This window comes from Giraffa tippelskirchi, chromosome 5 (assembly GCF_054371585.1).
Source record: "Giraffa tippelskirchi isolate mGirTip1 chromosome 5, T2T-mGirTip1v1.2.pri, whole genome shotgun sequence".
Classification (NCBI taxonomy): Eukaryota; Metazoa; Chordata; class Mammalia; order Artiodactyla; family Giraffidae; genus Giraffa; species Giraffa tippelskirchi.
In genome coordinates this window covers 40,613,290-40,641,248 of record NC_137279.1, presented here as the reverse complement: position 1 = coordinate 40,641,248, position 27,959 = coordinate 40,613,290, and the positions used below count along the sequence as shown (strand labels likewise).

The 27,959-nt window shown below is 37.6% G+C and overlaps 1 protein-coding gene across 14 annotated transcripts in view; it reads left to right on the top strand.

The window, feature by feature from the left end:
* The window catches only part of MROH9 (maestro heat like repeat family member 9), a 98,210-nt gene that overhangs the window by 4,039 nt on the left and 66,212 nt on the right, over positions 1-27,959 (top strand). For 11 of the 14 annotated variants that reach the window (XR_014052274.1, XR_014052273.1, XM_081485598.1 and 8 more), the window contains exons 2-7: positions 785-876; positions 2,860-2,906; positions 17,526-17,605; positions 22,007-22,142; positions 22,695-22,781; positions 25,779-25,883. Coding sequence is in view for 12 of the 14 variants with exons in the window: in XM_081485598.1 (XP_081341724.1) it covers positions 822-876; positions 2,860-2,906; positions 17,526-17,605; positions 22,007-22,142; positions 22,695-22,781; positions 25,779-25,883 (510 nt within the window). In the remaining 2 variants the exon portion in view is untranslated. The remainder of the gene's footprint in view (positions 1-784; positions 877-2,859; positions 2,907-17,525; positions 17,606-22,006; positions 22,143-22,694; positions 22,782-25,778; positions 25,884-27,959) is intronic. The other 3 variants (XM_081485595.1, XM_081485593.1, XM_081485594.1) reach the window with 2 other exon arrangements.

The following is a 27,959-nucleotide window of genomic DNA, read 5'->3' as shown; positions in this document are numbered from 1 at the left end:
TTTTAAGTGCATCACATAATGAGAAAATCCATAAACCGTAATGAAGATAAAAATTATAAAAATGCATGTGGCAAGAAGAATTTTAAGATGTCCTCCAATATTCCTGTCTCTGGGTATCCTTGCCTTGTATAAACCCCACCTCTTGAAGCTGAAAGGTTAAGAAAGGATAAAGCCTGGAGCTCTGAATATAATGGGATATAATTATTACACAATATTTGGCAAAAGGGACTTTATAGATGTAAGTAGGTTACTAGACAGTTGGCTTTGAGTTAATCAAAAGAGTATTATGAATGGCCTGATGTAATCACATGATCCCTTTAAGTATAGGTCTGGATGTTGGAGACAGAAGTTGTATTGGTAGTGTGAAGGGGCCGCAGAGCAAGGAACTGCAGACAGTTTCTAGAAGCTGAAAGATGCCCTCAGACACAGCCAGCAAGAGGGCAGGATCTTCAGTCTTTCAGCCTCAAGGAACTGAACTCTGCCAACAACTTAATGACCTTGGAAGTAGATTCTGAATCTCAAGTGAGATAGAAGTTCATACTGACACCTTTATTCTAGCCATGTGAAACCCTAAGCACAGCCTGACCATGATCAGCAGAAAATGTCAAATAATAAATGGGTCTTTTTAAAAATCTTTACATTTGTGGTAACTTGCTATACAGCAACTGAAAATTAAAATGATCTAAATACCATATAACATAGTAGTATCAAAATTCATAAAGCAAAACAAAGCTCTAGGAACCACACACTGGTTTATGTACTAATACAAAATACTCTCTTACAGCATTATTAGCAGAAGGCTTTAAGTCATCTCTGTCAGCATGTCCTCAAGGAATATTAAAGCAAGTAAGAATTTAGGCTATGTTGAAGACAAAGGTAAGTGTGTATATATGTGTGTGGGAGAGAGAGAGAAACTTGTGTATCAATCTCTAGCCCTGAATGCAAAGAATATATCTTTTTTTCCTAGTGCCCACAAAAAGGAATACTCACAAAAGATAACCATATGTTAAGCTAGAAATTTCTTTATAAATTCCAAATGTAGAAACAGCAGAAATATTCTCTGATCACAATGCAAAAAAAATTATGAGTCAGTAATAAGTTAAGGAAACAAAAAATTCCTATCATTTGTCATATAAGATACTCTATTTTAAACAACTCTTAGGTTAAAGAGAAAATTAATACAGAACTTACAGAATCCTGATAGCCCTACATATTAGAATCTATAACATATAGCTGAAATAGCATGCAGAGAAAAATCCACAGCTTTACATACTTAGAATTATAAACTAGGATGGATGGAAACAATTGAATCAAGAATCCACAAGAAGTTAGAAAAAGAACCTCACAGTAAATCCAAGGAAGATTGAGGAAAGAAGGCATACATAAAGATGAAGCTGCATCCTTGAATTTGATAAGGGAAAAATAGCACAGCTAGTGAATAAACTCAAAATCTGATACTTTCTGATAAGAAGAACACTTCACTTCTGTGATATTTTCCCAAAAAAACTTTATCTCCAATGAAATGTTGATAAAATATAAGATAAATGCAAACTTGAGGGGCATCCCAAAACATCTGACCAGGTACCCTTCCAAAATAGTCGAATTCATGAACAAGGAAAGATTACAAAATAATCACAAAATAGAGGAAATGAAGGAGAAATGACTATTAAATGCAATGTGGGATCCTGAACTGAATCCTGTAACAGGAAAAGGACTTTAGTAAACAAATAAAGTCTACAATTTAGTTAATAAAGTTGTACTTTTATTAATTTTTCAGTTTTGACAGATGTGCCATGGTTATGTAAGATGATAACACTAGAGGAAATAAGGTGAGGGGTACATGAAAACTCCATGGTATCTTTGCAACTTTTCTGTAAATCTAAAATTATTCTAAAATAAAGACATTATTTTTTTAAAAGAAGTACAGAAGACCTAGAAAATTTAAATAGAACAATTAGAAGAAATAAAATTAATGATCAAAGGGCTACCCCCTTAAACAAACAAAACATATCAGGTTCTAAAAGTTTAATTAGAGTATTTTACCAAACATTTCAGTCATCTATAACTTCAATGTTAGTTAAATCATTCTGATATAGACACATTTAAAGGGCACTCATATACTTTCCCATGAGATAAAGAATTAAAAGATAATAAAGTCTTTTTCTTTCCAATTTTAATATACTTATTTCTTTCTATTTTTCAATAATACTGGATGGAATGTCCAGAAATGGCAAATGATAGTAGTAATAATGGTCATCTTTGTTGTTCTTTAATTGAGAATGCTTCTAATTATCTCTTTATTACACCTGGCTCTGGCTTTTGTGTTTATATGTCACATTAAGAGAACGACACACATCTATTTTATTAAAGAATTGTTATCAAGAATTGATTTAAAATTTTATCAGAAATTTTGCCTTAATAAAAATCATGCAATTTTTTAATAATCGAAGTTGAGAATTATATTTTATGTTCTCTTTAATATCACCATTCTTGTATGTTTGAAATAAATACCACTTGATTATGCTTTTAATATGGCTTTTTGGCTAATCTTTAGCTAAGTTTCAGTAAAATTTGTGATGAATTTATCTGAAGTTTTCCTGTGTGTGTGTGTCTTCATGTATTATCTTTATTGGGCTTTGCCATTAAGGTTATACAAAGCTTTAGATTTGGGTTATGTTCTAACAGGTGGTAAGAGTTCATTCTCTCTTTTTTAAAAAAATTAATTTATTTATTTTAATTGGAGGCTAATTACTTTACAGTATTGTAGCGGGTTGTGCCATACATTGACATGAATCAGCCATGGGTGTACGTGTGTGAGTTCATTCTCTTTTAATGAGTCTCTCTCTTCTCTTTGACTAGTAAGTGATCTCCACATTCTACAGTCCATTGTTAAGTGGCACCGCATGGTAAGTAATATTCTATGAGGATATTAATGTAACTAAAATCTCTTGGGGGGAAACAAACAAATTTGTTCACTGTCTCCATTACACGCCTATTATAAATAATGCTTAAAATACAATTGTGTGGCTAGATGGAAGAGAAAAGGGAAGTTTGGTTGAAAACTGTTTTTAGCTTTTTCTTGTCAGAGTCCTATTCCTGCTTACCCTTGTGTGCCCTGGAAAACGACCTTCAACACTGATTCAAAAGGATGAAAGTTTTGACTCATCACACTATTTTTCCCATCCACCTTCACCTCCTGACTGGCCTGCTACAATAGCCTATTATTCTTCTTCATCACTGTGAAAATCCTTCCCACCAAACTAGGTCAGAAGTAATGACCACTAGAAAGAGGACAAGAGGTCATGCTGTGGGCAGCCAAAAAAGAAAAATATTTTCCCAGTTCACCACCACAACCTCAGAGAAGCTTCCCTGGTGGCTTAGCGGTAAAGAGTCTGCCTGCCAATGCAGGAGACACGGGTTCTATCCCTCGTCTGGGAAGATCCCACATGCCGCGGAGAACTAAGCCCGTGTGCCACAACTATTGGGCCTGTGCTCTAGAGCCCAGGAGCTGCAACTACCTAGCCCACGTGCCCCAGAGCCTGTGCTCCACAACAAGAGAAGCCACTACAATGAGAAGCCTGCACGCTACAACTAGAGAACAGCCTTTACTTGCCACAACCAGAGAAAGCTCACACAGCAATGAAGACCAGGGCAGCCAAAAATAAAATAAATACTATTTTAAAAATGAAAATAAAGACAGAGGAGACAAGGGGAGCTGTGAGAGAGAGAGAAACCCCATTATTCACTCCAATAATAGTAAAAATGGCTAACACTTAGATAGCTTTAATAACATCTTAGTTACGCTCTGAGTGCTTTACACGAAAAGCTCATTTAATCCTCACAGCAGTCCTACACAGTAAGTACTTCTATTATCCCTGCTCGGAAAATGAGGAAACTGAGGCAAGAGGTGTGACCTGCCTGTGGGCCCATAATTTTCAAGTGGCGGAACAGGATACAAATTCATGGAATCTGGTTCCAGAATCTCTGGTATCACCACCAAGTTATAATGTGTTGGCCTTAAAACCAAGAATCTTGCCTGCCCTTCGGATCAAGGAATAAATAATAAGGTTGAAGATTTTAAATAAACAGGATTCAGTATTAAAAATAACGGTGAATTCATTTTAGTAACCAAAAGAGATAGAAAATTCATGAAATCAGACTTAGAAGTCAATAAGGGAGACAACAATCTAGGAGAGGATCGGATCAGGGAGTAGAGAGGGATGGAGTACAGTAGAAGAATTACAGGAAAAAATAAAACCATTTCCTGGTCTTCTCAACCAAAACAGTGTTATTAGCACTTCCATATCGGTGTATTCTATCTCTGGATAAATAGAAGGAAGACTTGGAAATTTTGTCGCTATTTACCCTATTGTGCTGTGCTGTATGTGTGTGCATTAGTTTTTAAAATGTTTAAATAAATATAGTGCTTTAAAACTTTATTCAAAAAGATGCTTGTATAGATAATTAAGTTTCATCACTGGCTCAACCCACACATTTGTATCTAAATTTGAAATCCATCTCTTGCTCTTGTAAAGATGCTGCTTCCTATGTATGTCTGTGAATGTGCCTCACAGATGATCAATTTTATCCTAATTTTAACCTTTATTTTACTTTTATGTCATTGGGTTTCTTTTCTTTGTCTCTAAGTCACCCCTAATCCCTTTTATTTCTCTGGTGAAGGGGGATCTTAATAAAATAAATTAATATAGGGCAATCTTACTGTGTGAATTTGAAACTCTGTTTTGTTGTTAGCTGTTGCTGCTCAGTCAACTGTTTTACTGATTCCTGCTATGTCTTCAGAGATAAACTGGTGATCTAGTAAAACAGTTGCTAAACTTGTAAAGTAAGAATATGGGCCTAAGAAGGTTAAAATTGCACTGTAATTTCAGTTCTTAATGTTTTTCAGAAGCAGGGTCCATATTTCACTTAGGTCCAAAAACCAAATTATATTTAAGAGAATGACATAGACTTATGTTGGAAATAGATGTATATTTACAGAGAGGAGATGGTCAAATGATTCACAGGACAAAAATTAAACTTGTTTCATGTAAAGGTCATGGTTTGAGCCTAAACTAAGTTCTTGCTAGAATTCAGGCCCACTCCAGATGGACCACTCCAGATAAGACAGGACTATCAGGATGGAAGAGACTGCAAGAGAAGAACACCTCTTGTGTGAAAATATTATCAGGGTGCATAAGTGTGATTCAAGGACAATGGGCTGGTAGAAGAGTGGGCAGAGTCTCACTACAGCAGTCCTAGCTGCCAAGTCCTAGAAAGATGGGGCTGCTGTAAAAGAGAGAGAAACAATGAATAGATAAAATGGTGAGAGTGAATGTGGTCACCTGTGGCTCTTGCTAGAAAGTGAGAGAATCTTTGGTGCAACCCCAGTTTTCTTTCCCTCTCTTTTTAAATTGAAGTATAGTTGACTTTCAAATTATATTACTGCAAACCAGTAATTCAACTCCTTTGTATTTATTTGAAGAAAACAAAAACACTAATGTGAAAATATATATGACCCCTATGTTCATTGCAGCATTATTTACAGCAGCCGAGATATGGAAGCAATGTAATTGTCCACCAACAAATAAATGGATAAAGAATACATGGTACATATATACAATGGAATATTACTCAGTCATAAAAAAGAATGAAATCTTGCCATTTGCGGCAACATTAAAGGGTATTATGCTAAATAAAATAAGTTACGAGTTATCTTGATTGTGGGTATCACCCATCATGGGACTCTACCAGCAAGCACTAGCAGCAGTATCAATGCCTTTGACAGATGGCTGCTTCAGCAGCATCATTTGGCTCCAGAGAAACTGCGTGTTTTGTCCAGTCATGTCCAACTCTTTGCAACCCCATGGACTGTAGCCTGCCAGGCTCCTCTGTCCATGGAGGCAAAAATACTAGAGTGGGTTGCCATTTCCTACTCCAGGGGATCTTTCCAACCCAGGGATCAAACTCACATCTCTTGCATTGGCAAGTGGATCCTTTACCATCAGCAAAAATAGTCAATATTATCTTAGGAAATCACAGTGGTAAAGAAGCTATCACACCTTTAATCTATTATAGATGGCTCAGCTATATATGAATAGCACAAAGTTTTTCTATATCTAAGTGAACCTATCCAGTGGTTCCTCTTTTTCAAAAATGTATTGACTAATTTTACTCATTTATGGTTTTCAAAAGAACTTTGTTTTTTTATTTATTTTATTGAAGTATAGTTGATTTACAATGTTGCATTAGTTTCAGGTGTACAGGAAAGTAATTATTTATACATATACATTTATCCACTCTTTTTAATATATTTTTTTCTGTGTAGGCCATTACAGATTAACTTTTTTGTTTTTGGTCACACTGTGCTGCACGTGAGACCTTAGTTTCCACATCTAGGATTGTGCCCTCTGCAGTGGAAGTGTGGAGTCAACCTCTGGACCACCAGGGAAGTCCCCACTTTCAGAAAAATTTTGAACTGTAATTGTTAAATTTCTCCTAGAATTTCTTTTGGCATTTGATTAGAATTATACTAAATTGTATACCACCTTAATGGCAGAAAGAGGAACTAAAGAGCCTCTTGATGAAAGTGAAAGAGGAGAGTGAAAAAGCTGGCTTAAAACTCAATATTCAAAAAACTAAGATCATGGCATCCAGTTCCATCACTGGCAAATAGATGGGGAAAAAAAATGAAAACAGTGACAGACTTTCTTTTCTTGTGCTCCAAAATCACTCAGGACAGTGACACAGTGACTGCAGCCATGAAATTAAAAGACACTTGCTCTTTGGAAGAAAAGCTATGACAAACCTAGACAGCATATTAAAAAAGCAGAAACATCACTTTGCCAACAAAGATTCATATAGTCAAAGCTATGGTTTTTCCAGTAGTCATGTACAGATGTGAGAGCTGGACCATAAAGAAGGCTGAGCACTGAAGTATTGATGCTTTTGAACTGCAGTGCTGGAGAAGACTCTTAAGAGTTCCTTAGACAGCAAGGAGATCAAAGCAGTTAACTCTAAAGGAAATCAACCCTGAATATACATTGGAAGGACTGATGCTGAAACTGAAGTTCCAATACTTTTGGACACCTGATGCAAAGAAGTGGCTCATTGGCAAAGATCCTGATGCTGGGAAAGATTGAGGGCAGGAAAAGGGGGTGACAGAGGATGAGATGGTTGGATGACTTCATCAACTCAATGGACATGAGTTTGAGCAAACTCTGAGAAATAATGGACAGGGAAGACTGGTGTGCTGCAGTCCACGGGGTCACAAAGAGTCACACATGACTTAGCAACTGAACAACAACAACAATAAATACTAAATTTATAGACTAGTTTATGGAGACAGCATTTAAATTCTTATCATCAGGGACATGTTTTATTCTCTCATTTACTTGAATCTTCAGTAAAATTTTTTTCATGTATACCTTAAATATTTCTTAATAATTTATCTAGGTATATTTTATATATTTATAGTTATTGAGTATAGAATATATGATTTATAAATATTTTCTCCCAGCACATTGACTTTTTTTCTTTTCCTTAATTGTGTCTTTATGAAAAGCAAAAACGTTTAGTATTGATCAAATGTAACTTTTCTTTCTTCTGTTGACTGTGCTTTGGGGGCTGTATCTAGGAAAATGCTGCCTAAACCAAAAGTGACAAAGATTTTCTCCTACATTTTCTTCTAAAGGTTTTACAGTTGTAGCTCTTACACTTATATCTATTCTCTATTTTGAGTTATTTTTGTTTAGGTGTGAGGTAGGAATATAAATTCATCTTTTTACATATCCATATCCATTGTTTCATTCTTTATTTTTAATATAAAATCTCATAGCATTGTTGCAGCAGAATGTGACCTGCACAATTTCTGTTCTGGGAACTTAGAGATTTGTGTGTGTGTGAAGTGGATCTATGATCAATTTTAAATGGCTTTTTTTAGTTTTGTTAAAGTAGTATGCTTCCATCTTTTAAAATAATGCAATATAGATGAAATTTTAAAAATATAATAATAAAAACAGCTATCATCAATGATGATTCTAGCCATTTCCCTAGGTTGCAAATCATTTTCTTTAAACAATAAAATTGAAGGCATAACTTACATTTTTCTGGTATACAGTATAGTCAATGAAAATTCTGATCATGATCTGATTCTGTAGCCTTAGTCATCTGTTTTATTTCTTTGGAAGCTTTTAAGATTTTTCTTCATCTTGGCTAAACTGAAATTTCATAACAATAGTTTTAGGTGTATTTTTTATTCAAGTATGTTAGGCACTTACTCGTATTTCAATCTCAAGATTCCAGCCCATTTATCTTTGAGAAACTATCTTGTATTATTTTTTAAAGACTTTTATTTATTTATTTTTTGGCTGTGCTGGGTCTTCATTGCTGTACAGGCTTTTCTCTAGTTGTGGCAAGCAGGGGCTACTCTCTAGTTGTTGGTGTGTGGGCTTCTCATTGTGGGCTTCTCTTGTTGCGGAGCACAGAGTGCAGGGCACATGGGCACTAATAGTTGCAGTCCCTAAGCTTTAAAGTACAAGCTCAGTAGTTGTGGAGCATGTGCTTATTTGCTCTCCCGCATGTAGGATCTCCCCAGACCAGGGATCGAACTCATGTCTTCTACACTGGCAGGCAGATCCTTCACCACTGAGCCATCAGGGAAGCCCCTATCTTGTATTATTGTTTGGACAATTTTCTTCCTTAGGTTTTCTTCATTCTTTCCCCTGAGACTCCTATTAGATATTATACTGTAACATTTTAAGAAATCCCAAGATCTCCTGGCTTTGATCTGAGATGTGTGAAAACATACTGAAGAATCAACGCAGGATATAACCAAAGAGTTTCTCCTTCTGGAGAGATTGAGGTGTGTGTGTTAGTGATTTGACACATCGAGTGTTCACTGACAAGACAATTTCAACAATGCTCTAGAAGGACTATGTGAGGAGAGATTAATGCCTTAGGTATTCATATAATTAGAATGTAGCTTTTCCATTCTAACAGCTATTGCTAAATGTCTGTCCAAGAGTAACAGTAAAAAGAAATACAGAAGTTTTTTTAATTCCATGTATTAACATAATCACTGAGCTAATCCCTTCTATCTTGCCTTCAAGAGACATCAGACTACTCGCTGGAATGTTATGGTTCTCCATGGGTTACACTTGCTAAGTCAATGTTACTGCTTCCAATTATCATATAACATTGACTGATGAGGATAATAATAAAGGATTTTTCTGCCCATTGAAGATTTATTCATTTAAAGAGGAACTTTTCAACACTAAATAGAGAAGCAGTTTGGTAATATGAGTTACCTAGAATTACTAGTGTTCACAGATAACATGAATTTTGTCAAAGTGGAAAATAAAAGACATAACAGATGGCAAACTGAAGTCCTAGATGGACTCAGTAAAGCTAAATTGAAATTGTTCCAAAATAAGTGCCTCTTCTAGAGGCCTTTCTAAAATGTGGGGATTAGGAAACAATGACCAACTGGCTAAACCTTATTAATCATTTGGAAAAAAATGTGTTCTGCTTCCACAGATACCATGGAAGAGATGTGAAGAATGTTTATATTATTACAATAATACCTAATGACCTAACTCAGGGGTCTAATCTAGGTCTAAATTGGGGATTTACTAGAGGAAGGTGTTATAAGGAGCCTTGGGAAAATAAGTAACTAGTAATCCTCATAAATGGATGGAATTCCATTTGAGCTATTTCAAATCCTCAAAGGTGATGCTGTGAAAGTGCTGCACTCGATGCCAGCAAATTTGGAAAACTCAGCAGTGGCCACAGGACTGGAAGAGGTCAGTCTTCGTTCCAATCCCAAAGAAAGGCAATGCCAAAGAATGCTCAAACTACCGCACAATTGCACTCATCTCACATGCTAGTAAAGTAATGCTCAAAATTCTCCAAGCCAGGCTTCAGCAATACATGAACCGTGAACTTCCAGATGTTCAAGCTGGTTTTAGAAAAGGCAGAGGAACCAGAGATCAAATTGCCAATATCCGCTGGATCATCGAAAAAGCAAGAGAGTTCCAGAAAAACATCTCTTTCTGCTTTATTGACTATGCCAAAGCCTTTGACTGTGTGGATCACAATAAACTGTGGAAAATTCTGAAAGAGATGGGAATACCAGACCATCTGACCTGTCTCTTGAGAAACCTGTATGCAGGTCAGGAAGCAACAGTCAGAACTGGACATGGAACAACAGACTGGTTCCAAATAGGAAAAGGAGTACGTCAAGGCTGTATATTGTCACCCTGCTTATTTAACTTATATGCAGAGTACATCATGAGAAACGCTGGGCTGGAAGAAACACAAGATGGAATCAAGATTGCCGGGAGAAATATCAATTACCTCAGATATGCGGATGACACCACCCTTATGGCAGAAAGTGAAGAAGAACTAAAGAGCCTCTTGATGAAGGTGAAGGAGGAGAGTGAAAAAGTTGGCTTAAAGCTCAACGTTCAGAAAACTAAGATCATGGCATCTGGTCCCATCACTCCATGGGAAATAGATGGGGAAACAGTGGAAACAGTGTCAGACTTTACTTTTTTGGGCTCCAGAATCACTGCTGATGGTGACTGCAGCCATGAAATTAAAAGACTCTTACTCCTTGGAAAGAAGGTTATGGCCAACCTAGATAGCATGTTTAAAAGCAGAGACATTACTTTGCCAACAAAAGTCTGTCTAGTCAAGACTATGGTTTTTCCAGTGGTCATGTATGGATGTGAGAGTTGGACGGTGAAGAAAGCTGAGCGCCACAGAATTGATGCTTTTGAACTGTGGTGTTGGAGAAGACTCTTGAGAGTTTCTTGGACTGCAAGGAGATCCAATCAATCCATCCTAAAAGAGATCAATCCTGGGTGTTCATTGGAAGGTCTGATGTTGAAGCTGAAGCTCCAATACTTTGGCCACCTCATGCGAAGGGTTGACTCATTGGAAAAGACCCTAATGCTGGGTAGGATTGGGGGCGGGAGGAGAAGGGGACGACAGAGGATGAGATGGTTGGATGGCATCACCGACTCGATGAACATGGGTTTGGGTAGACTCCGGGAGTTGGTGATGGACAGAGAGGCCTGGCGTGCTGCAATTCATGGGGTCGCAGAGAGTCGGACACGACTGAGCGACTGAACTGAACTGAATCCTCATCCTCTTGAACCACTGAAGGTGATGTGAATAAGATGGCTTCATCACCTGTTCTGCTCAGGGTTTTTTATATTTATGTACTGACAATACTATGTAATAATACCATAGTTCCAATGGTTTATACAATTATATTTTTGAAAAATGAGAGAGGAAGAAACCATTAAGTTTTATCAGCAGAATTCTCTCAGATATTGAAGTGGATATATATGAATATAGGGCTCCAAAGTGGACAATCACCAAAAAGGTTTGGAATGAAGTAATATTAAGACTTGGACTTAAGTACTGATACTATTGCTACTAGGCAGTGATACTGGACATATTAACTGGTATTAACAATACCACATATTAACAATAACACATCTTGTTGTTTTTGTTTTGTTTTGAGTGTCTCACTTGTTGACTTTGGTCTTTCTTATAGAAAGGAAAAGCAATCTTTGATTAGTAGAATTTTTTTTCTTTGTTTATTTGTGTACAGCTTCATTTGTGTCAGAAGACAGCTGAGAACCCCAGATCCAAATATAAAACTTGATCTGAATACTCAGCATGATGACCTGCCAGTCTGGGCATCTATAGAAACCCTCCAGGTCTCCAGTAGCTTTCATGTCTCAAATCCAAAGGATAATTTTCTTGTATGACCTTTAAGCAGCATTTGATATTACTACCAGTCACTATGCATCTCTCTTTTTCTACTGCCAACTTTCTAATCCTAGTCTATTACAATCTCTCTTTGATAACATTCTCTTGGCAACAACTTTATCTCATTCAACCAAGTCTCAACAAAGCAGCCCTGTGGTCTTGTCCCTCCTTCTATTAAATGGCTCCCATTGGTCTTCTGGGCTTCCCTTGTGGCTCAGCTGTAAAGAATCCGTCTGCAATGTGGGAGGCCTGGGTTCGATCCCTGGGTGGGGGAGATCCCCTGGAGAAGGGAAAGGCTACCCACTCCAGTATTCTGGCCTGAAGAATTCCATGGACTATATAGTCCATGGGGTCGCAAACAGTTGGACACAACTGAGCAACTTTCACTTTTATTGGCCTTAGAGATGAGTACTAAATCCTTTTACTCACAAAAGGGCTCACAATAGGACCAGCTGTGATCCACCCTTTCTGGCCCCATGACTTACTATTCTCCTTATTCTCTTTGCTCCATCCATATGGTTTCATTTTATGATCTTGATACAATGGTTCTCAATTCCAGCTTCATATTATTTGGTTGGCTGAAAAGTTCATTTGGGTTTTTGTGCCATCTGATGGAAAAACTCAAATGAACTTTTGGTCCAACCCAATAGAATTGTGTGTGGAGCTTTTTAAATACTGTTGTTAGAGCCACACCTTCAGAGATTTTGAATCACTTTCGTGGGGTGAGGTCTAGGCATTTGTACTTTTCGAAGGGATCCAAGTGATTTTAAGGTTCAGCCAGGGCTGAGAACCACATCTGTAATGCAACAAATACTTTCTCAAGTCATCTTTAGACCCTAGTGTTTCTCTGCCTGAAAAACTCTTCCTCTGCTCTCCTGACCCCTATAGTCTCTAAGCTTACGTCTAAAACTTCTTTAGAAAACAAATTTTCCTTGATATCCTCTGCTAGATTAGCTTCCCATAGTAATCCCTGTAATTCCTCTTTCGATCATGTACCAATTTCCTTTGTTTCAAGTTTACTTACCCACGAGATTCTAGGCAAATACCGTCTGTCTTGCCCCCTGCTCTAGTCCTACTGCTTAACACAGTGCCTAGCACATGGTAGATACTAAATAATTGTCTGATGGTCAACTGAAAATATCTGCATCCTGGGAATCCAATCTTACAGTAATATTAAAGAACTATTCAGTTCTTTATTTTTCCATAGCAAGATGCTTGGTCGAAAGGGCAGATTTGTAAGGATGGCAAAGGCTTTTTGATGAGGGGAGTGCATATTTGGGGTCCTATCACAAGTCAAGCTATTAATATGTTGACACTAAAACCCTAAAATGTCTGGAGAATCGGTGAAGTATGACTTCTAGTAGGGTGCAGAGATGAGAGTCCCACACCTCTCTGGAAAATAACTTTCTAAGGAAAGACAGTGGAGGCACAAAACTAGTTTAAATAGAATGAATTTTAAAAAGGAGTGGGGCTCAATGCTCAGGGCTGGGGCAATGGGATGACCCAGAGGGATGGGATGGGGAGGGAGTTGGGAGGGGGGTCCAGGAAGGGGAACACATGTAAACCCATGGCTGATTCATGTCAATGTATGGCAAAAACTACTACAATATTGCAAAGTAATTAGCCCCCAACTAAAATAAATAAATTTATTTAAAAAAAAAAAAAAGGAGTGGGGCAGTTCTATGTAATATAACAGCATAGCAAATTTCTCTCAGGAATTTGTCCCACCAATCTTCCCCAGAGTTAAAGTCTGAAATGAATATAAGAACAAGTGAAAACTGAAAAAACTACAATACTGAGATTGCACAGTGTCGTTACACTGGTTCTGGTGCTTTTTGCAGTAGTAAAAAAATAATTTAACTGGATTGGGGAGTTGCTGTTTTAGTCATTAAGTCATATCTGACTTTTTGTGACCCCATGGACTGTAGCCTGCCAGGCTCCTCTGTCCAAGGGATTTCCCAGGCAAGAACAATGGAGTGGGTTGCATTTCCTTCTCTGGGGATCTTCCTGATTCAGGAATCAAACTCACATCTCCTGCTTGGCAGATGGATTCTTTACCTCTGAGCCACCTGGGTAGGGGGTGGATTTATTCTGGGTGTAGCCTTCAGCTCTCTTAGTATCTGGTCTTGGCAGGGTTGGTAGGGACACAAGAGTATTGGCAACAGTATTACTACCTTCAGTATGGCACCAGCACAAGACGAAGAGTAAGGGCATTGGATACTCATACCCCCAATTCACATGCCCCATTTCCATGAACTTTTGGTATTTTGCTATTGTCAGAGAAGGGAGATGTTCTAGTGAGGTAGAGATGAAGGAAAAGGTACAGACTCTCATACTATTCTAGAAGACCAAGTCCATGGCTCCCTTTGAACATTCCCAGGATAGTTTGTGAATTACCACAGGGTGTTCAAATTCCCTCAGGATAATGATTATTATGATAATATCCTGGCTAAAGTGGCATAAGAAACACACATGATATGTATATGATTTGAAACATCTGAGATTCAAGAAACTAGCCAAGTTGGCACAACTCCAATTTTGCTGGCCAAGGATGACAAGCGATACTGAACAAAGATGTCAATGATATAAGATATATATAAAGCAGATGGATAGCTTAGAGAAGAAAACCAAAATAATAAATATGGAAGCTTAAGGCCCATAAGACTGGCCCTAAAATCCATTGTTATCAAATATATTATGAAGTACACATTTTCAGGATTGTAACCATTTTGTCAATTATTATGGGTTTCAAATGAAGAGTCATAGTGATTAAGGAGTAATTGAAAATGATATAAAAGAGAACTTATCCATATAATAGAAGTTAAAGCTAGAATCTCCCCAGAGGAAGCACTAAAGAATTTCTGGGAACACTGGTGAACATGTTATATATTCTGAATAACAAAAAGCCTAATTGGGAAAAGCATAAATTCCTAGCTAAATTCTATAACTTCCTATACTGACACCACTGGAGAATCAGTTTGTATATGTTAGGCAATCCTTATTGCTTATCAGTATGTACACTGGCTTTTGGAATTAGGTGAGCATTATCAGTATATATAGTCCAGGTGAAAGCATACTTATAACAAGGATGGAGTATTGCTGTAAATCAGTGAATCCACAAATGATATGATGCTAAAGTAATATGGGCAGAACAATAAGATGGTGCTGGAGGTGTGGTAATAAATCTGGCTCCATGAAAAAGAGAGATGCTAGCTAACAGGGGAAGCAGAGGTCCACATTATTATAGATCAACTTAATGATGATTATTACTGCACAAGCAAGCAGGAGGATTAAAAAGGGCTTCTCAATTCTGGCTGTACATCAAAACTTCCTTGAAGCTTTTTTTTTTTAAATGTTGATGCCAGGTCTTGAATACAGACTTATTATATCTAAATCTCTGAAGGTGTGGTCCAGTATTCAAATCAGTGTTTTTTAACCCCTTAATGTACTGCCAATGTTGAGAACCAGTGACTGAGATTTAAAGTGTCATATATTAATTTCCAAGGTCTCAAGCTCAGTTAGAATGTATTCTATAAGAAAATTTCCCACTGAGACAATACCACCAGAGGATCATTGCTTATATCAGACGAAATGTTCAGTTAGTCATTGTTGAGAAATACAACTAGTGGATTTCTGGGCAAATCAAATGAAAGTGGTGACGAGGACAAAAATGTCTTTCCAAAATAAATGAATTACCATTATACTTCCATGTTGCAGTGAGAGTTGTCTGCCATACAGAAGGTTCCATGCTCTTTAAGTAATAATATTGTGCAAAATGTTAATAAGTAACATAACAAAGGCTTATTCTCTCAAGATTAAGTAAAATCATATTTGATGATGTTAGGAATCAATACTAAATATGAATATAAATATTTTAGAGAAAAGAAAATAAGTCCTCTGGACCACTCAGTCTGAGCACAGCACAGAGAAGAGGTGTTAGACAACAATAAATGTGATTCCCAGAAAGGTCATGGCAGGATGCTTATCTGTAGTGGGAAGATGCTATTTTCTAGTAAAGAGCCCCAATCAGGAAGTTTCTATGACTATTTCAGTTAGTTTGCACTGGTTTAGTATGAGACCAGAAAATGGGTGGGCTTCCCAGGTGGCTCAATGGTAGAGAATCTGCCTGCCAAGCAGTAGATGTGGGTTTGATCCCTGGGTCGGGAAGATCCCCTGGAGGAGGAAATGGCAACCCACTTCAGTATTCTACACCCACTCCAGTATTCTAGGAAAATCCCATGGACAGAAGAGCCTGGAGGGCTATAATCCATGGGATCTCCAAAGAGTTGGACATGACTAAGCACTAAACAACAACAGGAGAATGAATGGTTTAAACAACAGAAATTTATTTCTCACAATTCTGGATGCTGTGAAGTCCAAGACCAAAAAATGGCAGATTCAGTATCTGGTGGGATTCCTCTTCCTGGTTTTCAGACAGCCATCCTTTCCTTGTATCGTTGCTTGGTAGAGAGAGAAATTGAAAGCAAGCTCTCTCTTAGAAAGGCTCTAATTCCTCAAAGAACTTATTCCTCATGACCTCATCTAAACCTAATCACCTCCAAAAGATCCTGCCTCCTAATATCATTACATTGGGGTTAGCATTTCAACATAGAAATTTATCAAAATTCAAACATGCACCCCACAACATGGACTTAATAGACAGGAATATAGTTCTATCCTTCAAGATTTCTCTTACACTCCAGAGAGGCAGAACATAGATCCCACAGGGCACTCATTGCTGGAGTCAATGGAGCAGCACTGAGCAAATGAAGAAGGGCTTTTTTAGGGTGACAAGCAATAATGGGCAGTCATTTGTCTATGCGCTAGAGAGAAAAAGTCCTCTTTGAAAAATCATTATTATAAAGCAGTACCTAAAAGAAAGGGGCTTCCCAGGTGGCACAGTGGTAAAGAGACGTGTGTTTGATCCCTGGGTTTGGCAAGATCCCCTGGAGTATGAATTGGCAACCCACTCCAATATTCTTGCCTGGAAAATTCCATGGAGAGAGGAGCCTGGTGGGCTACAGTCCATGGGGTCGCAAAGAGTCCGACATGACTGAGCGACTACGCACACACACATGCGCCTAAAAGAGAACTCTGAGCTATTTCAGAAATACTGAGAATTTCTATAAATAGTACTAATGGGCCTGACACAAGAAAGTGACGTTGCAACAGAGGCTTACATAAACAAGGGTGAGATGCAGAGAAGAAAAGAGATCCTGCTCTATTAGTCCTTCTCTAGTTCTCCAACTTTTTGTATAAAAAACTGGAAATTCTTCTTGGGATCCGACTGAATATCATATACAAGTTTAAATAGTTATATTAGACAGCTATATGTTGACCTGTACCTGGTTCTCATTCTATAGTAGTGTGAGTTTGTACATTTTTCAGTAAGGCCTAACATAAACCACCTTGCTGGTATCATCATAGACAGACTCCACAAGGAGTATATAGCACTTAACAGTGGTGTATACAAGAGCACCTGGTAAAGAGCATTCCTAACAAAATTTTGTCTGGAAATGCCAATTATATAGACAACTATGGTTGGCTACAAAAGGCCAGCATTTAGTCTCATGCATAGGTTTTAAATTACAATTTGTCTGGTCTCAACACTTATAAAAGTTTGGGCTTATGTTTCAAGTCCAATTTGGCCTCTTTGGTCTCTGTAGAAGGCAGAATTACACATGGTGTTATGAGCCCCACAGATGTATCATCATTGATTCTTTTCTTTTTCCTGGTACTTGCAGGAGCAATCAGCTACCAGCCTATGGGATGCATACTCAGGTCTGATAAGTAATCAAGCCATGATCCTGGCCTTGAACTCCAGGTATAATAAGCTTTCATGCTCTCTTATTGGACTGGTTGAATACCTTTAAAATGTAATAGATACATATCAACAACGTGAAAAGTTACTCCAGATTCCTTCACCTTAATTCAGCAGCTATTCTTTCTGATATTTATAACCCTTTCTGTATTGCATAAATAGGCAGATACACTACTGTACTACTTTTCATTTTTACTTTGTCTTAATTTTAACTTTTCTGTAAGATCATATTTTCATTTTAATGGCAACAGAATATTTCCAAATTTTGACATTTTCTAAACTACATTTTACCAATACTGTGATGATCATCCTTGTACATAAAAGATTGTATCTGCTCTAAAAAACTTCTTTGAAATACCCTCTGAGAGTGAGGTTTCTGGTATAAGTGATGTGTGTGTGTGTGTGTGTGTGTGTGTGTGTGTGTGTGTGTTAATCGCTAAGTCATGTCTGACTCTCTTACCACCTCGTGGACTGTAGCCCGCCAGGCTCCTCTGTCCATAGTATTTCCCAGGGAAGAATACTGGGATGGGTTACCACTTCCTTCTCCAAGGGATCTTCCCAACCTAGAGACCGAACCCAAGTCTCATACATTGCAGGTGTATTTCTTTACCACAGAGCCACCAGGGAAGCCCTGATTTAAATGATAAGCAACCATAAAAATGCCCTGCTCTGAAGGATCTTCATTGGCCAACAGCTACAGCTGCTGCCTGTGTAGATTTGCCAACATGGTCTGTGAGGCCTCACTTCCTGTGGGCTGCTCCCATCAATGACCCAGCATGGTAGGACAAATAACTCCAATGGGTGCCAGTGGGTGACTTCAGCTTGAGAGATCCTCATCAGCCAGGCTGAACCCTCCTTGGAACTTGCTGTAATCCATGACGCTTCCTACCCTAATCCTTCTTCCTTCCTTCTCTAGTTCTCTTGGAAATCTCCCTTACTTCTCTTAGACTTCTTAAAATCCTCTTTTAGCATCTGTTTCCCCTAAATCCGAAGTAATGCAAATGAGATGAATTGTCTTAGAGCTTTTGATAGTGTCAATTTGTTCTCCAGAAGAACTGCATCTATAAGTGTTTCGTCAAAGCCTAGTCACCTGGAAGATATGCATGCATATATACAAAGATGCATATAGACAAGATTTGGCATATTATATTATTTTACAGGGTTCATGGAAGGGCAGACTGTAGATTAGAATCCCCTTCTCCATATTTTAATTTTTTGGTCTACCTAAATGTGCTAAAAATATCCCACATACATAATGGTTTTCCTTTATTTTAAAAAATTTATTATAAATTTTGCTTTTCATATTTTGATCAAGTATTATTTGGTATATAAAGATTTACACATTATATCTTCATATATACCTGTATAATTTAACAATATAAATAAATTTTGTTACTATTAAACCCATGGGCTTCCCAGGTTGCTCAGTGTTAAATAATCCGCCTGCCAAGCAGGAGATGTGGGTTCAACCCCTGGATTGAGAAGATCCCCTAGAGAAGGAAATGGCGACCCACCTCAGTATTCTTGCCTGAGAAATCCCATAGACAGAGGAGCCTGGTGGGCTCTAGTCCATGAGGTCACAAAATAGTCAGACACAGCTTAGCAACTAAACAGTAACAAAATTAAACCCATATACTATCTTCCTTCTTTTTTTGACTAATTTAGTCTTTCTAATTATTTAGTTTCTACTCCCTTTTTACTTCTGTTTTAAATCTTTAAAATTGCCATTATAGTTATTTCCCCTTATAACTTTTTTAAAATAATGTATTTATTTTGTTTATGCCCTTCATTCTTTGGTTGTATTTTTAGCCCTTTCAAAATCTTAAGTTATATGCATAGTTTATTATTTTTGTTTCATTTTAAATAAGAAAAAACTGTTGATAATATTTAAATACTTCAAATTTTCTAATTTTTAAAATAGATTTCTCATGGTGATTAGAGAATGAAATATATATGCTTTTATAGTTTGAAACTTTCTATGGCTTGCTGTTGCTGCTGCTGCTGCTAAGTCGCTTCAGTCGTGTCCGACTCTGTGCGACCCCATAGATGGCAGCCCACCAGGCTCCCCCGTCCCTGGGATTCTCCAGGCAAGAACACTGGAGTGGGGTGCCATTGACTTCTCCACTCTATGGCTTACTATATGCAAAATATTTTTCAGCATTCCATGATTATTTAAAAAGATAACCCTTGTTATCTGATTTAGTATGTTATTTATACCTCCTTATTAATTACATTAAAGACATTATCATTTGCAGATTTTTAATTTTTACCTACTATGTGATAATAACTGAATGCTTAATCTTCTATGTGCTTCTATTTCTCCTTATATAATTAGTAATTTAATAGTTTTTTTGTAAATTATATTTTAATAAATATGTTCAACAATTTTCAATTTTGTTTCCATGTGCTTGAGATTTTATGTTAATAACTATACTTTTTATCAATTTATATTAATTGTGTGTATCTTCCGTAATACTCTTTTATTTGAATTAATCATACAGCATATTGATATAGCCCTTCTAATTTATTTCTGATCATGTTTTATCTAATTTTACCATGCTTTTATCAAGAGGCATCTACTTTCCTTTATTCAATTATGATTCTTGAAGTTATACTTGCAAAAATTTCACTTACTAATATTATATAATACCTATTACTCTATAATGAGAAGAAATAAAACATTTTCAAGAAAAAATTTTAGTATATTTGGTTTACCACTAATTCTCACTTCACTCCAATATCAGAAACAAGTATTTAGCTCAAAAATTTTTAAAAAGCATACAGTAATTTGTGAGAGATATTTATTGTTTCTTCTCACATTTATTTCTATACCATATTGTTATATATCTTATAATATAAGAAAAGTTTTACACTGCAATTCTCAAAACTAAGATGTCTCTGGCTGTAAAACACACTAGTAATTTAATAACTGCTCTTTTGAAAACAAATTACATATAGGCTAAAAAAGTGTACTTGCTGATAATTGCCTATGTTGACCCATACATTTTTCTTGGGCTTTCTTTAGTATCACCAATATCTGACCCTCAGCCTTCTTCACACTTTAAATGGGAAGATTCTTAGTCCACCAGCAGTTGTGAATGGCATCAGAGCATCATGTGTGTGCTTGGTGTGCTTAGTCACTCAGCTGTGTCTCATTCTTTGCAACCCCATGGACTGTAGCCCACCAGGCTCCTCTGTCCATGGGGATTCTCCAGCCAAGATGACTAGAGTGGGTTGCTGTGCCCTCCTCCAGGGGATCTTCCGAACTCAGGGACTGAACCGTGGTCTCTCACATTACAGGTGGATTCTTTACCATCTGAACCACCAGGGAAGACCAAGAATACTGGAGTGGGTAGCCTATCCCTTTTCCAGGGAATCTTCCCAACCCAAGAATCAAACCAGGGTCTCCTGCATTGCAGGCGGATTCTTTACCAGCTGAGCTACTAGGGGAGCATCATGCTACTTTCCTAATCCTTGTTCATCATGTGGACCATTTTAGCATTTTTAGAACTGGCAATATGATTTCAAAGTACATTACAAGACAATTTTCTATTTTATCAAAATATTAATATTTCATTTTCCTAAACCAAATCATACATCTAGAATCCTACCACTGAAAAAAACCACTGGAACTTTTTGATAGGTAACACACTTCTATTTGTTCAGTCAGTCTGAAAATCTACTGGAGTCCATGAATAAGTCAAATCAATCTTCCTAAGATTTAAAAAATCATCTACTATGTTCCAGGAGATTCCATTTCAAACAATGGATAGCAGATATTTAGATCTTCTTGTCCAGCAGAGGAAAGTGATTCTGAGTTCAGCACAAGATTTCCTACCTTTACCAACTATATTACCATCTTGTAAAAAAAAATTATTATTTGTACTTTAAAAAATCAGGAGGCACCATTATCCAGATCACACTTATCAAAGGAAAAATAGCTGTGTCACAACTTGTCTTTTTAACTGTTGATGGGAAGGTTTCTTTTGCCATCTACTGGAAGATGTATCTCAATATCAGAAGTGTTACATGTGAGAAACACAGTATCATGGATTAGTTAAAATGTGGCAGTGATATATTTCAACTATCTAAATTTCAGCATGGCTTGACAAGCTTAGCTGGGAAATAACCACCCTGTAAAGTATTATGTCTATGGAGAAATATATTCTGAATTCTAAATAACTGATTACAAATTTTTTTTTTTACCAAAAAATGATTCTTTTATATTTAAATCACCATAATAATTTTAGAGTAATATTTAAAATTCACACATTATATAAAGCCAAAAGTTGGGCCTCATGTTCTAGTATACTGTCTCTTAAACTAAGAAAAGGCCACTAAATTTAGCTTACATCTGTTCTTTCCTTAATTTAATAATTATACCTTTTTTTTTTTTTTGGTCAGCTTCGTGGATCCTGCATTGCAGTTTGAAACTCAATTGAAGATAATAAAGTCATCATTTAAAATGGCATTTTCTATCACAAATCTTGATGAAGTGAGGGAAATTGGGATGAATGAAGATGACGAAGACGACCTAGAAGTAAGACTTTGGTTCCTTTAATCATGATGAGACGTTTTTATGCACAGCAATCCGACAGAATGTCTGCCCACAAGTTGTAATCTATGTTTTCTTCTTCACTTTTTAAAGATATAATAGATAAATAGCATATTCCAGCACTAATCTCTTTTCCTGAACTCCTGGTGAACTCTACAATCCCTGGGCTGTAAGGAATTGTATAGAAAATATAGGAACAAATGGGTGAAGAGATTTTGGTTAATTTGTTTAGCAAGTCTGGCAAGTTTACTGGCAAGTGCTTCAAAGAAGTAAACAGGAGCCAAGAAAAGTGCAGGTAGGGAGACTTCTGTAGTAAGATCAGTAACATCCATGGTTCTTTATTTCTCAGTCTTGCTACACAGTTCACTTGTCCTACAAGGTATTAAAGCAATTCATGGCATGTTGTATTGAATGAAGTCTCACCTCCATAGCTACATCTCTGCTTTTTTTCTCTAAACTTCAACTTATGGGGAGAACTGAGGACCTAGGATTGCATAACTACTGGCTGGCTGGTTGTCTAAATTCCTTGTTTTTCAGAATTTATACCAAAATATTTTAAACATATTTGAGGACACTCTTCTGATCTTAGTGTCTAAAGACGTCTACAAACTGCAGATCTTAAAGGTAAAGGGAAAATATATGGTTTTGTTTTCTTGTCATAAAGCTAAAGAGTATACTATATTGTTATTGTTGTTTAGTCCCTAAGTCATGTCCAACTCTTTTGCAAACCCATGGGCTGTAATCTTCTAGCCTCCTCTGTTCTTGGGATTTTTCCAGGTAAGTATACTGGAGTCGGTTGCCATTTCCTTCTCCAGGGGATCTTCTCAACCCAGGGATTAAACTTGTGTCTCCTGCATTGACAGGCAGGTTCTTTACCACTAAGCCACCAGGGAAGACCATACTATATTTTATTTTTTACCATTTGCCATACTTACATCTCCTTCAAGTATCTGGCAGCTGAAAGATTTTATTTACCTTTCAGAATGTGTGATTATCTCCCAAATGAAATCACTTCCTTTTATTTGAACCATAGACACAGAATTTTAAGAATTCAATTTTGGGAGTATGGCAACAACAGACACTTAAGAAGCCAAGTATTATGTGGCAACATAAGTGTGAACACAATATAGGGTAGCAGAACATAAAATGATTGGTCTAAACCATCTTCAGGTCCATGTAACAGTTAGCCATATTTTGATAATGTTTATGTGCATGTTCTCCCCTCACAACTCTGGGACTAGGGAATTCCATGGGCATCCTATTTTCATGGATACCATGGTATCAAGGAAGGTCTAATAAACATCCATAATCCCAATTTTCATATCCAAGACTCCAGTATATTTTTTTTTTTTTTTTTTTTTTTTTATAAATTTATTTATTTTACTTGGGGGCTAATTACTTTACAATATTGTAATAGTTTTTGCCATACATTGACAAGAATCAGCCATAGGTTTACATGTGTTCCCCTTCCCGAACCCCCCACCCACCTCCCTCCCCCTCCCATCCCTCTGGATCATCCCACTGCCCCGGCCCCGAGCCCTTGTCACATGCATCGAACATGGAATGGTGCTCTGTTTCACATATGACAATACACATGTCTCAATGCCATTCTCCCAGAACGACCCACCCTCACCTTCTCCCTCAGAGTCCATAAAATTGTCCAGTATATTTTTAATGTGCCAGCCAGAGACAGAGACTTATCTGAACCTATTATGATTTTCAATTTTGCATTTTTAACATGATAGCATCCAGAGGCAGCTGTCTGGAAATATTGAGAAACTAGATCGATGGGTTTTACAAATCATAAAATACATTCAAGGAAAGAAGAAGAATTGATATCTATGAAGATAAGGAGAAATGTGAAAGATAATAAAATATACAGATGTAATTTGTGCCTGGTTTTAGCCGTATATTTTCCATGCACTTAAAGGTGGTTATTGAAAGTGAAAGTTGAAGCCAAGGGCTTCCTTGGTGGCTCAGATGCTGAAGAGTCTGCCTGCAATGCAAGAGATGTGGGTTCGATCCCTGGGTCAGGAAGATCCCCTGGAGAAGGGAATGGCTAGCCACTCTAGTACTCCTGCCTGGAGAATTCTATGGACAGAGGAGCCTAGTGGGCTACAATTCATGGGGTTGCAAAGAGTTGGACACAACTGAGTGACTAACACTTGCACTAATACTCCCATGTATACTCTTTCAACCACCCTATGCTGCTTATCGGAGAAGGCAATGGCAACCCACTCCAGTACTCTTGCCTGGAAAATTCCATGGACAGAGGAGCCTCGTAGGCTGCAGTCCATGGGGTCACTAAGGGTCGGACACGACAGAGCGACTTCACTTTCACGCATTGGAGAAGGAAATGGCAATCCACTCCAGTGTTCTTGCCTGGAGAATCCCAGGGATGGGGGAGCTTGGTGGGCTGCCGTCTATGGGGTTGCACCGAGTCGGACACGACTGAAGCGACTTAGTAGCAGCAGCAGCATGCTGCTTATTGAGCATTTACTCTATGTCGGGCACTAAGCTGAATACTTAATAAATGGGTTATTTAATTTAATCCTTAAAATAACCCTGTGAGAAAGTTAAAATTATTTCTCCCATTTTGCAGATAAGGAAATGGGAGCTGAGAGAGGAGCAATAATATGTGGGCATCTAATGAGTGGAGGCGCTACTATAACTTGGGAGTCTGTTACTTGACCATCTTATTCTTAAACCTACCACATCTAGAAACTCCCCTGATCCTCAAAAAGAGCTGAACCTCACTCCTGGAGAAGGAAGAGGCTGAGATTTCAAGACTCTTCATTCCTAGGAAATAAACTTCAGAAGAGTTTTATACAATGGGAGCAAGTGAAAGGGAAAATATTTAGCCAACCATTGGCATAAATACTAAGGACTCCAACAATCAGTCTTAAGAAGTCTACTAATGGTGGTAACATGTGAGGCACATGCAGTCTTATTCCTTTCCCAAGGTTATACCTATGTCCTTGCACATGAGGATTTAGAACAAAGAGGCAGAAGTCACAGCAAGACAGACCAAATTTAGCAATGAATCAAAATTAACAAGAACTTTCTCACTGAGCTGCCTCCAGGAATATACTCTATACCATGAGACAGAAAATATCTGTATCATGAATTTTCAGAGGAAATTCTGGAATAAAATGACATTTTAGGATCAGATAACACTTTGATTCTTTTTTAAAACTGAAAATCAGGTCCTATGATTTAACAGAGAGAATTAACGTGCACTTTAAAATAAAAAGAGGAGAAGCAGTTAATGATAATCCTGTTTTCCATGATAATCATGGTAATTCTAATAATCCATGCTGAACTTTTCATGATGTCTGGCAAAGTGATTGTTAATAGCAGATATTAGTAAATACGTGTTGGACAGAATTAAATAAAACAAAACCCAGGTGTAGCTACTATGGCAAATGAAGTACTATACTATTATAGACAGTGGTATATAAGCTCATTGTCATACTTTTTAAATACGTATAGAATAGGTGTGAAATCACTGGGAGATCATGGGGAATTTTGACTTCATAAAGGTGATGATCTGAGCAGAAGAAAGGAACCTGTGGAAATAGAAACACCACAGTTCTAGGATGGTTCTTGTGTTTTCAACAGGAAATGGCTGTATGGATGAATGAAGATAATTCGTACATGCAGGAGAAAGCCATGGTGGTGATCAGCAGAGTGCTAAGCTTTGCAGCCAGGAAAGTCAAGGAATCTGTAAGTCACAGGGACTGCTCCTTTGCCACCTGCTCCTAAAGACTGTGTTGCGGCAGTATCGCTTTCCTTTGTTCTGCAGTGTTTGCTGAACGCCACCAGGTGGAAGCACACCAGCATTTTCCAGATGGTGGGAACTAAAATAGCCTCATCCAGCTTATCTCAGTCTTGGAAACAAACATTTACTAAGTTAACATTCTCTTAAAATAATGTCTTCTAAAGATAATCATTATTATTTTATTATTTTAGTCGCTCAGTCATATCCGGCTCTTTGCAACCCCATGGATGATAGCCTCTGTCCACAGAATTCTCCAGGCAAGAATACTGGAGTGGGTTGCCATTCCCTTCTCCAGGGGATCTTCCCGATCCAGGAATCGAACCCAGGTCTCCCACATTGCAGGCAGATTCTTTACCATCAGAGCCATCTTTGAGGCACAGGAAGATCACAATTTTTAAAGATAATTAAGTCAGTGAAATTAATGGAGGTGAGGAGACAAATACATACAATGGGCAAAAATATTACAAATTAAAACCTAAACTTCCCATAGGCAAGGTCTGCGTATATCTATATCTGACACAGTGTAAATAATAAAGGAAGATTCGTTCTGCCGTTCTCTAACTAAATATTACCACCCATTCTGTTCTCAGGTTCTGGCCATTCACTGGATAAAAACTATTTTCTTCATAAATTACCATAGCCTGTGTCTTCCAGACTCTCAGAGGCCCTTGTCCTATTGAACAATTCTTTCATTTGTATTATATCAGAAATATATTTTAAAATGGTATTCCTTTTACATGACCTGTGTACCCATCAGGGTGAAGAAATGGCTCCACTCAAAGAATATTTGTCCTTTCAATTAAACTATTTTCAAACAGGTGAAGACATGTGAGCTAAACATGTCCTCTTATCTCATCAACAGAGATTTTTCCTAGATTTGTTCCTTTGGCATATCAGCATGCAAAAGACAGGTGAAAGATTTCCAGTCGAAGCTAACAGCTTGTCCACATGTCCGCCTGCACTCCCTCCACAAAATGATAGTAATAAAATGTGTTAAACGTATAAAGCTACAGCAACAAACAGAATTAGTAACAGGATCTCAATGGGCTAGTGAGGTCAGCAAACTTCTGGATGACAGAATAGATAGAAGATGGTAACTGATAAAGTCTGACAGGAGAAGCTGAAAGACAGGGGCACGTGAACATCAGGATGGAGGATGGCTGAAAAGGAAGGTAGTTTGCCCTATGGACCCCGGAGAGTCTGAAGCTATGGAAACCCAAGTAACGATGAAGGGTGGGAGGCAGAGGAAACTTGAAGATGTGATAACTCACTGAAAAGACTCACCTCACACAGAAGGATCTACATTGCGTCCCATCCTCCTTTACACATACACTATTCCACAGGGAAATGAGTCCATTGGTAGACAAAATGTAAGGACTTATTTCTTAAAACAATTGCAAATTCCCTGAGAAAATCATTCTGGTTCTGTTGTTTAGACATACTTCAGCATGACCCCAGCATCCCCATTCAGCTACTCTAAAGCCAGGTCGACCAGTCGACAAGCCTTGCTCACATACAAAATCCCACCAGTGGTATCACATTCTTAAATATGACTAGACAACTGAGACTTGCCAGGCATTTGAGAAAACCTTCCAAATACAATAGCCCCAGGTAAATAAAGAGCACAAAAATTATTATCAAAAATAGATAATTTGGGGGTACAGATGAGTATTTAGTCTCAAAAGGAGTAAAGAAGAAATATTTATATGACAAAAGGAAACAACAAAAAGCGAATATGGCCTCTGTACTGATTCATCAAGCAGGAATAGATAGGCAATGTCCCAAACTGATGTGAGAACCGAAGTGGAAGTCCATTGTTTAGAGACGGATAAGAAGCAGCCAAATGACTTAGTAAGTGTTTGACTTTGGAAGTTAACACTTAAAACTCATAATTCTTATAAGGAATGGAGAGGCCAGATGTATGCAAAAGAAGGAATGCAGTAGGAAAGGGCCAGAAAACTAAGCAGGAGCACTTAGGGACAGAAACAGAGAAGCTACATTTCTCCAGATCTTAACTCTTT